Source organism: Taudactylus pleione, unplaced genomic scaffold, assembly GCF_031769625.1.
Source record: "Taudactylus pleione unplaced genomic scaffold, aTauple2 ptg001421l, whole genome shotgun sequence".
NCBI classification, from domain to species: domain Eukaryota; kingdom Metazoa; phylum Chordata; class Amphibia; order Anura; family Myobatrachidae; genus Taudactylus; species Taudactylus pleione.
The window spans coordinates 485,774-497,844 of NW_028285820.1; the positions used below are offsets into that span (position 1 = coordinate 485,774).

General features: G+C 48.3%; 1 protein-coding gene across 1 annotated transcript in view; it reads right to left on the minus strand.

Annotated features, from left to right (window-relative positions):
* Positions 1–6,631, minus strand: part of LOC148442673 (uncharacterized) — a 40,835-nt gene extending 34,204 nt beyond the window's left edge. The window contains exon 1 of the mRNA XM_088463619.1: positions 6,524–6,631. Coding sequence (XP_088319745.1) covers positions 6,524–6,631 — 108 coding nt within the window. The remainder of the gene's footprint in view (positions 1–6,523) is intronic.
* Between the last annotated feature and the right edge of the window lie 5,440 nt (positions 6,632–12,071).

A 12,071-nucleotide genomic window follows, 5' to 3' on the forward strand; every position in this document is an offset into this window, starting at 1 on the left:
GCTCCTCTTTTATAATAATAACAGGACACCACAGGCTGCTCCTCCTGTATAATGATAATAACATGACACCAGAGGCTGCTCCTCCTGTATAATAATAATAACAGGACACCACAGGCTGCTCCTCCCGCATAATAATAGTAATAACAGGATACCACAGGCTGCTCCTCCTGTATAATGATAATAACATGACACCACAGGCTGCTCCTCCTGTAAAATAATAATAACAGGACACCACAGGCTGCTCCTCCTTTATAATGATAATAACACGACACCACAGGCTGCTCCTCCTGTATAATAATAATAACACGACACCACAGACTGCTCCTCTTGTATAATGATAATAACATGACACCACAGGCTGCTCCTCCTGTATAATAATAACAGGACACCACAGGCTGCTCCTCTTGTATAATGATAATAACACGACACCACAGGCTGTTCCTCTTGTATAATGATAATAACAAGACACCACAGGCTGCTCCTCCTGTATGAAAATAATAATAACAGGACACCACAGGCTGCTCCTCCTGTATAATAATAACAGGACACCACAGGCTGCTCCTCCTGTATAATGATAATAACATGACACCACAGGCTGCTCCTCTTGTATAATAATAATAACAGGACACCACAGTCTGCTCCTCCTGTATAATGATAATAACACGACACCACAGGCTGCTCCTCTTTTATAATAATAATAACAGGACACCACAGGCTGCTCCTCCTGTATAATGATAATAACATGACACCAGAGGCTGCTCCTCCTGTATAATAATAATAACAGGACACCACAGGCTGCTCCTCCTGTATAATAATAATAACAGGATACCACAGGCTGCTCCTCCTGTATAATGATAATAACATGACACCACAGGCTGCTCCTCCTGTAAAATAGTAATAACAGGACACCACAGGCTGCTCCTCCTTTATAATGATAATAACACGACACCACAGGCTGCTCCTACTGTATAATAATAATAACACGACACCACAGGCTGCTCCTCTTGTATAATGATAACATGACACCACAGGCTGCTCCTCCTGTATAATAATAACAGGACACCACAGGCTGCTCCTGCTGTATAATAATAACAGGACACCACAGGCTGCTCCTCTTGTATAATGATAATAACACAACACCACAGGCTGTTCCTCCTGTATGAAAATAATAATAACAGGACACCACAGGCTGCTCCTCCTGTATAATAATAACAGGACACCACAGGCTGCTCCTCCTGTATAATGATAATAACATGACACCACATGCTGCTCCTCCTGTATAATAATAATAACAGGACACCAAAGGCTGCTCCTCCTGTATAATGATAATAACATGACACCACAGGCTGCTCCTCTTGTATAATAATAATAACAGGACACCACAGTCTGCTCCTCCTGTATAATGATAATAACAACACCACAGGCTGCTCCTCTTTTATAATAATAATAACAGGACACCACAGGCTGCTCCTCCTGTATAATGATAATAACATGACAACAGAGGCTGCTCCTCCTGTATAATAATAATAACAGGACACCACAGGCTGCTCCTCCCGCATAATAGTAATAACAGGATACCACAGGCTGCTCCTCCTGTATAATGATAATAACATGACACCACAGGCTGCTCCTCCTGTAAAATAATAATAACAGGACACCACAGGCTGCTCCTCCTTTATAATGATAATAACACGACACCACAGGCTGCTCCTCCTGTATAATAATAATAACACGACACCACAGGCTGCTCCTCTTGTATAATGATAACATGACACCACAGGCTGCTCCTCCTGTATAATAATAACAGGACACCACAGGCTGCTCCTCTTGTATAATGATAATAACACGACACCACAGGCTGCTCCTCCTGTATGAAATTAATAATAACAGGACACCACAGGCTGCTCCTCTTGTATAATAATAACAGGACACCACAGTCTGCTCCTCCTGTATAATGATAATAACACGACACCACAGGCTGCTCCTCCTGTATAATAATAATAACACGACACCACAGGCTGCTCCTCCTGTATAATAATAATAACAGGACACCACAGGCTGCTCCTCCTGTATTATAATAATAATAATAATAATAACAGGACACCACAGGCTGCTCCTCCTGTATAATAATAACAGGACACCACAGACTGCTCCCCCTGTATAATAATAATAATAACAACAGGACACCACAGGCTGCTCCACCTGTATAATAATAACAGGACACCACAGTCTGCTCCCCCTGTATAATAATAATAATAATAAATACAATTACCTGCTCCCAGCCGCTCTCTGCCTCTTCCTGTAATAGAAAAAACGCCCCCAATACATAACCACGCCCCTCTCTATCTCCCGTGTAGCTATGGCTACTACCTGCCCCGCCCCTCATATCATAGTCACCGCCCTCCTCTCATTCCCCTCTGTGCGGTGATTGGCAGCAGCGAGTATCCAATCAGGCGCCACATAGTAGGAGAGACGTCCTGTAACTAGCAACCAGCTTCATCACTAGAGTAACAGCAGTATAGTCTAATGGTGTCCTCATGTACGGTGACCGGCGGCCATTTTCTTATAATCTTCCAGTCACAGAGCAGAGGGGGCGGGGCCACAGGTGATTTAGCTGCCATTTTGTCATAGACATTCCTGACAGCCGGAGCCAGGTAACGTGTCCTGTATATATTATATTATTATTAAATAGGGGTAGAGGACCGTACAGTGATATATGAGGGAGAATAACAGCTCCCAGCACACACTGATATGTGGTATTATTATATAGGGGAGAGGGGACCGTACAGTGATATATGAGGGGGAATAACACAGCTCCCAGCACACACTGATATGTGGTATTATTATTGTATAGGGGAGAGGGGACCGTACAGTGATATATGAGGGGGAATAACACAGCTCCCAGCACACACTGATATGTGGTATTATTATTATTATATAGGGGAGAGGGGACTGTACAGTGATATATGAGGGGGAATTACACAGCTCCCAGCACACACTGATATGTGGTATTATTATTGTATAGGGGAGAGGGGACCGTACAGTGATATATGAGGGGGAATAACACAGCTCCCAGCACACACTGATATGTGGTATTATTATTATTATATAGGGGAGAGGGGACTGTACAGTGATATATGAGGGGGAATTACACAGCTCCCAGCACACACTGATATGTGGTATTATTATTATTATATAGGGGAGAGGGGACCGTACAGTGATATATGAGGGGGAATAACACAGCTCCCAGCACACACTGATATGTGGTACTATTATTATATAGGGGAGAGGGGACCGTACAGTGATATATGAGGGGGAATTACACAGCTCCCAGCACACACTGATATGTGGTATTATTATTATATAGGGGAGAGGGGTCTGTACAGTGATATATGAGGGAGAATAACACAGCTCCCAGCACACACTGATATGTGGTATTATTATTATATAGGGGAGAGGGGACTGTACAGTGATATATGAGGGGGAATAACACAGCTCCCAGCACACACTGATATGTGGTATTATTATATAGGGGAGAGGCGCATATATATACCTATACTATCCTATTACCATCTCACCTGGCTTTTCTCAAATCCACAGTGGAGAGTGCATCTCCCTTCATTTATGTAGCGTTCCCGCTAGGCTGTTTTAGCGGGGCGCGGCGCCCTGCCCTCCTCCCGGAGGGCAAAAAGCACCCTGCCCTCCAGGAGGAGGGCAAAAAGCACCCTGCCCTCACAGCCTGCGGGTGCCGTTCTCACCCGCGGGACGCAGTGTCCTGCGGGTGGAGAAAAATGCGGTGTCCCGGTCACCACCGGAGAATAGACGCCGGGCGCATGCGCCCGGCATCTATTCTCCCTTTCTGCAGCGCTTGGGGGCTGCCCGGCGTGTCCGTAAGCGCCGGGCACGCCCCCAAGTATGACGAAAAGGGGGCGCGTATTATAGACACGCCCCCTTTTCGGGCGCATAAGGTTGCCCTCTCTAGCTCCGGCGCCCTGCCTTCCGCCGGAGCTAGAGTGAACACTATTATGTATACATGTATTGTATGTCTTTTTGTTTGTTGAATTATTTTCAGTTGCTAATTTTTATATTGTGTTTAATAAAAATTGATTTTTAATTGCTAATCTCTATACCTATTGTGTGCCCCCACCAAGAGTCCTTTTTCTCTTTTTTTGGCTCATATGTTTAGATATTGACTCTGGGGAGCACCATAGACTTTCCTAGTGACAGGTCTTGACTGTGGTCTTATGATCCATATTAGGAACATTGACACATGTGGTATTTATCAAGTCTATCTCAGGTATATTTAAGAGATATTAATTCAAATAATCCAGCAGTATTTTTTCAGTGCGGTTCCAGTATATAACTCTTTGCACGTATTAAAATAATATATAATAATATTTTATTTAAAAAAAAATGTAGACTCCCATTGGGGATATTACTACTTCACCCCCATGGGCATTACTCCCCCACTTGCAGAGCGTAGTGGAGCGTGTGCGGTGTACTGATGATCAGCCCCCCTGCTGCATCGGCAGTGTTCACAAAATATGCACTATAGCGCGTATTTACGCACTACAGGAAGTTGCGTACCCGATTTTAAAAACTGTGAGGGTCCTGCAGGAGGCGCTGTGTGGGGCTGTGCTCTGTGCAGAAGTCAATCACCGCCGTCGGCGTCTTCTCAACCAATAGCCGTCGGCGTCTCATTAAATAGTCTCCACCATGCGGCGTCTCCTCTCCCAATCTCTGGCTACAGCAGTTAAGTCTAACCTGTCAGTCATACACCAGCCATCCCACCACGCTCCGACCTGGGACTGTCAAGCCTCGCCCACTACCCGGGAGCAGCAGCAGCAGTGAGGCAGCGTCTCCACCCTGCATTCCCCCTGTCCCAGGTCAGACTCAGAGTAACGTCTGCACGCGGTCACTCATTGCAGAGCTGGGAGCAGAGCGCAGAGCGGTGATTACAGGGAGCTCAGCTCTCTCTCCCCAATCTCAGCCGGACTCTCCCCTCCTCCTCCTTTCCACCTTCCGCGGCTTGCAAAGCCGAGGAAGGTTAGCGTCTGAGCTGGCTCACATCAAGCACACAGAAAGTATCCGTCACCAAGCCTGGGCTGGAGACAGTAGTTTTAATTAGTCTGTCTGAGGCTCCGCCCATTAACCCCCCACTGCCTGGCCACCACCATGTGCTGCCCCCCTGCCCGCTCGGTTAAGTCTCGGGCATAATTTCAATAAGCCTAGCAGTGCAGTGGAAGGCTTTACAAGCCCTCCCTGCGCTGCAGTGAAGCTCCTCCTCCCGAGCCGCGCATGACGCCACATAGGTGATACAGTCGGAACCGGTCCCACATACACAGGATGTGCAAAATAACACTCCACAGAGGACAGGGCGCTGATCCGCTTCCTCCATGCGGCAGCTGCACCTACTTGCTGGGAGCAGGAGGCTTCTTATTGGCTGAGAAAGTCCTGCTGCTCCTCCCAGCTGATGATCTCATTAGGATGGGCTGGCTGCTTGGAGAAAAACTAGTGCCCACGTTTGTAGTAGCATAGTTGCTGCCCTTGCACACTGGGCTGCAATGGAGGTGAAAAATCACAGGTGAGCCCACTTTGGTGAATACTGTATATTCTCAGAATACTCTTCTGGTACCAAGCTGGTATCTCCCATAAGTCCATGCACGTGTGTACATGCATGACAGCATTTAAGTGAGTTCCTGTGTCAGGGTGCACAAGGTTGTGTAGGCTCCCAGTGTATGTGTGTGCGATGTGGTCTGTGGAGGGTGAATTGTAGCAAGGATATCCCAGATTCCCCTCTTCTCCAAATCCACCGCTCTCCCCTCATTTTCCCATCCTGTCTGAATTCTACACACCCCTCACGGGTTATAGTCATTATCCTAGCTGTTGGGACGCCGGAATCCCAATAGTAAGTATTACGATTATGGCTTAGGGCCTGATTCAAACCCGCTCGCAAGCGGGTCGATGGTGCCCCAGTGCGCACGCACGAGCCCCGTAGCGAGTGAGACCTTCACTCACTCCGGGGCTCGCAGCAAAACGGGGCGGCTGTCGATGTTGATCGACAGCTCGCCCCGTTTTGTAGGCAGGTAGTGGGGGTGGCTGAACAAACGGAGGCGTTCCCGAAGGCGGCCCTACTGTGGGCGGCCCTACTGACATCACTCGGCATTGCGAGTGCTGAGACCCTACCTTAGGGTCTCCTCGCAATGCCGATGGTCACGATAAACGCGACCATCTCCTGCCCGCTCGCACTACCTGTGGGTGGGCACCCACTGCTTAGCGAGTGGACAGGAAAAAATAAATAAAACACTCCTCGCCCTGATTCAGAGTGTGCGCTCACAAACAGCGAGTGGCTCTGAATCAGGCCCTTAGTTTTAGGCACTAGGGGGAGGTTAGGGCTGGCAAAACACACACACACCAATCACAGGGCACAAGTGGTAGGGGAAAATATGGGGGGGCGCCAGTCCCTTCCTTTGCCAGGGGCACTAGGACCCCTAGCTATACCCCTTTGTCCTGCCAGTCTTACTTTGTTCTCATTAAACACATCATCAGCCTGGTGTTTAGGCATCTGCAGGAAGAGTTGTAGTTCTAGCAGCTTGTAGCCTGTGTAATGTTTATGTATAGAGTGCTCCATGAGTAAAATGTTTTTAGAGTGCGGCTTGATGGTACACTGCTAGAATATGTTGGTGTTTAAAATCATAATACCTCATCATTTGCCATATAAGTAAACTTTGGCAGAAGTGTGAAAATAAAAAGTAAAATGTAACTACATAGTATAAGCAGTGGTCGCAAAACACGCCCTATACTGCCCTAAATGCGATCTACCCTTACTCCATCATTGCCCACCAGTACTACACACGCCCTATATCACCCTAACTGCTATCTACCCTTACTCCATCCTTGCCCACCAGTACTACACACGCCCTATATCGCCCTAACTGCTATCTACCCTTACTCCATCCTTGCCCACCAGTACTACACATGCCCTATATCGCCCTAACTGCTATCTACCCTTACTCCATCATTGCCCACCAGTACTACACACGCCCTATATCGCCCTAACTGCTATCTACCCTTACTCCATCCTCGCCCACCAGTACTACACACGCCCTATATCGCCCTAACTGCTATCTACCCTTACTCCATCCTTGCCCACCAGTACTACACACGCCCTATATCGCCCTAACTGCTATCTACCCTTACTCCATCCTCGCCCACCAGTACTACACATGCCCTATATCGCCCTAACTGCTATCTACCCTTACTCCATCCTTGCCCACCAGTACTACACACGCCCTATATCGCCCTAACTGCTATCTACCCTTACTCCATCATTGCCCACCAGTACTACACACGCCCTATATCGCCCTAACTGCTATCTAGCCTTACTCCATCCTCGCCCACCAGTACTACACATGCCCTATATCGCCCTAACTGCTATCTACCCTTACTCCATCCTTGCCCACCAGTACTACACAAGGTTCTTTCTACACTTGCCCCCTAGCACTGTCACAACTGCTGTGTGCGCTTACCCCTTCCTACCCGTGGCACTGCCTGCCCTTAGTTCGCTCTACCCCCAGCTCTACCCCAACTTTTCCCTGCCTATACCTCCAACTCTACCCCAACTGCTTTTTGCCCTCAAGGCCCTCTACACCAACTGCAACCTGCCCGCAGCACTGTCCCAACTGTTGCCTGCCCTCACTCCCCATAATATGTGATGGGACCCAGAAACTGTGAAGTAGGACCCCAATTTTTTAAAGTGAGGGGTCCCTGGTACCCACAATTGTTTTCACTCAGCGCGATCACTGTAATACACAGACGGCCCGCTATTCTGAGTGACAGAATGTGCCGTTTGTGGGTGGTGACAGGGGAAGATCCAGGAAAACGGGGGAGTGGTGGTGCGAACTCAGTTGTGTCTGAGCGTCAAAGCGGCTTTTTTTTGGTGTCCATAATTACAAGGCTGCGTCACTGTACACGTCACCTGGCTTGTTTAAACACTGAAGCACTCGCAGTGCTTGCGGCGGGGTAGGGTCAACCACAAGTGATGCGAGCGGCTCCGATGGCACTCGATGTTACTGATTTTACATATACTTCCTGGAGATGACGTGTGCTACAAAGGAAAGGGGGGCGTCATTAAACTGTCTTGCGATAGCACTGCCGTCGCACGCTAAGACATAGTGGGCGTACTAATGTCTTACCGTGCGCTCACAGCCTATGAAAATATTAGCAGCTGAGCGGCTGCATGCGAACGCCTCTAGCGAGCGGTTTGAATCAGCTCCCAGCACACACTGATCTGTGGTATTATATTATATAGGGGAAAGGGGACCGTACAGTGATATATGAGGGGAAATATTACAGCTCCCAGCACACACTGATATGTGGTATTATTATTATATAAGGGGAGGGGATCGTACAGTGATATATGAGGGGGAATAACACAGCTCCCAGCACACACTGATATAGTGTTCCTTCTAGCTCCGGCGGGAGGCAGGGCGCCGGAGCTAGAGAGGGCACGCGCGCGACCGAGAAGGGGGCGTGGTCATCGGAAAAGGGGGCGTGTCTATAAGACGCGTCCCCTTTTCGTCACTCTTGGGGGCGTGCCCGGCACTTACGGACACGCCGGGCAGCCCCCAAGCCCTGCAGACAGGGAGAATAGATGCCGGGCGCATGCGCCCGGCGTCTATTCTCCGGCGGTGACCGGGTCACCGCATGTTTCTCCACCCGCGGGACACTGCGTCCCACGGGTGAGAACGGCTCCCGCAGGCTGTGAGGGCAGGGCGCTTTTTGCCCTCCTCCTGGAGGGCAGGGTGCTTTTTGCCCTCCAGAAGGAGGGCAGGGCGCCGCGCCCCGCTAAAACAGCCTAGCGGGAACGCTATGATATGTGGTATTATTATATAGGGGAAAGGGGACCGTACACTGATATATGAGGGGAAATATTACAGCTCCCAGCACACACTGATATGTGGTATTATTATTATATAGGGGAGAGGGGACCGTACAGTGATATATGAGGGGGAATAACACAGCTCCCAGCACACACTGATATGTGGTGGTATTATATAGGGGGAGGGGACCGTACAGTGATATATGAGGGGGAATAACACAGCTCCCAGCACACACTGATATGTGGTATTATTATTATATAGGGGGAGAGGGGACCGTACAGTGATATATGAGGGGGAATATTACAGCTTCCAGCACACACTATATGGTATTATTATTATATAAGGGGAGGGGATCGTACAGTGATATATGAGGAGGAATAACACAGCTCCCAGCACACACTGATATGTGGTTTTATTATATAGGGGGAGAGGGGACTGTACAGTGATATATGAGGGGGAATAACACAGCTCCCAGCACACACTGATATGTGGTATTATTATATAAGGGGGAGGGGACCGTGCAGTGATATATGAGGGGGAATAACACCGCTCCCAGCATACACTGATATATGGTATTATTATATAGGGTAAAGGGGACCGTAGAGTGATATATGAGGGGAAATATTACAGCTTCCAGCACACACTATGTGGTATTATTATTATATAGGGGGAGGGGACCGTACAGTGATATATGAGGAGGAATAACACAGCTCCCAGCACACACTGATATGTGGTATTATTATATAGAGATGGGACTGTACAGTGATATATGAGGGGGAATAACACAGCTCCAAGCACACTATGTGGTATTATTATTATATAGGGGAGAGGGGACCATACAGTGATATATGAGGGGGAATAACACAGCTCCCAGCACACACTGATATGTGGTATTATTATTATATAGGGAAGAGGGGAGCGTACAGTGATATATGAGGGAGAATAACAGCTTCCAGCACTCACTGATATGTGGTATTATTATTATATAGGGGAGAGGGGACTATACAGTGATATATGAGGGGGAATAACACAGCTCCCAGCACACACTGATATGTGGTATTATTATAATATAGGGGAGAGGGGTCTGTACAGTGATATATGAGGGAGAATAACAGCTTCCAGCACTCACTGATATGTGGTATTATTAGTGTTCATTCTAGGTTCGGCAAGGGGTATGGCACTTGAGCGCTCGCCTGCAAAGGGCGCATGATTCGCCCCCTGTTCATCACTCTTGGGGACCCAGTTAGGCTGCCCCCAAGCTCTCCCTTCTCTGTGAATATTCACCAGTGGTGAGCGCTGCACCGCAATTTTTCCCACCCGAGGGGCACTGCAGTCCGCAGGTGGGGTCACCACCCGGCATGTTGCTTTAGCGGTTTGCCAACAGGGCGCCGCCAAAGGGGCAGGGTGCATTCTGCCCTTTGAAATCGGGCAGGTCACCCACTAAAACAGCCTAGCCAGAACGCTATATTATTAATATTTAGAGGATAAGGGACTACAGTGATATATAAGGGGGGTTAAATCAGCTGTTACCACAGACTGATATGTTGTAATAATATAAAGAGAAGAGGGGACTGTTTAGTGATACTTCAGCTTGGAAAAACAGCTCTCACCACACACTTATATGTGGTAGTATTATTATATAAGGGAGAAAGGACTTGACGGAACAGTTTTTTAACTCAAGCGCGAAAAATGCAACCTTGCATTGTCAAACAGAAGAAGGTAATGGCATCTTACTGTACAGAGGGAGTGGCCTGTGGTGTCCTACACTATATAGGTGGAGCTTCCGGTGGTGTCCTACTATACAGGGAGAGCAGCCTGTGGTGTTCTATACAGTGGTAGCAGCCTGCATTGTCCTACTGCACAGGGGGATTGGCATGATTTGTCCAATACTATACAGGGGGAGTGGCCTGTGATGTCCTACTATACAGGAAGAGCGGCCTGTTGTGTCCTGCTATACAGGGACAGCAGCCTGTGGTGTCTTATTATACAGGGGGAGCAGTCTGTAGTGTCCTACTATACAGGGGGAGCATCCAGTGGTATCTTACTATACAGGGGAAGCGGCCTGTTGCACTCTACTATACAGGGGGAGCATCCTGTGTTGTCCTACCATATAGGGGGAGCAACCTGTCGTGCCTTCCTATACAGCGGTATCAGCTTGTTGCACTCTTCTATACAGGGGGAGTGGCCTGTGGTGTCCTACTATACAGGGGAAGTGGCCTGTGTTGCCCTACTATACTGGTCGAGTGGCCTGTGGTGTCCTACTATACACTGGGAGTGGCCTGCGGTGTCCTACTTTACATGTGGAGCGGACTGCGGTGTCCTATTATACAGTTAGAGCAGCCTGCAGTGTATCCTACTATACAGGAGGAGCAGCCTTCGGTGTCCTATACAGGGAGAGCGGCCTGTGGTGTCCTTATATACCAGGGGAGTGACCTGTAGTGTCCTACTATACAGGGGGAGTGTCCTGTGGTGTCCTACTATACTGAACAAGTGGCCTGTGGTGTCCTACTATACAGTGGGAGCAGACTGCGGAGTCCTACTGTACAGGGAGAGCAGCCTGTGGTGCCTATTATGGCCTGTTTCTCTTTACTATTCAGGGGGAACATCCTATGTTGTTGTTCTATACAGGGGGAGAGGCCTGAGTTGCCTTATACAGGAGGAGCAGCCGTGGTGTCCTATTATACAAGGGAGTGGCCTGTACAGCTGTTACACCCCCTGTTGTGTGCTCTGTATTCCTACGTTACTTTCCCTCTCCCCATATCTGCACCCCTTCTGCTGTCCTGTGTACTCTCCCCTCACACCCCTGTTACCTGTATGACCTCAGTATAGTCACAGATTCTCTCAGTTTCTGGAATAAATTTCAAACAAAAGTAAAAATCCCAACATCCCTAATTCATGTGTTTGTAAAAGATTCACGTGGAGCAAATTGCACCAAATATGTGTCTGGGAGGAATAAGACCCCCGGCCAGGAGAGGAGCATTGGTGTAACCTTATACAGTACAGCATTGTGTGATGGCCTCTGAGGAGCCTTATGGGGCTGGGTCACAGGAACCTCTGACAGACACTGACCAGGGCTCTATGGCTGGGGGGAAAGGGGAAACTTACTGGTCACTCAGTGTTACATGTCTGACTGTGTTACATGTGTTCTCTGTGATATTTATTATACTTATTTTATATATTCCTAGACAG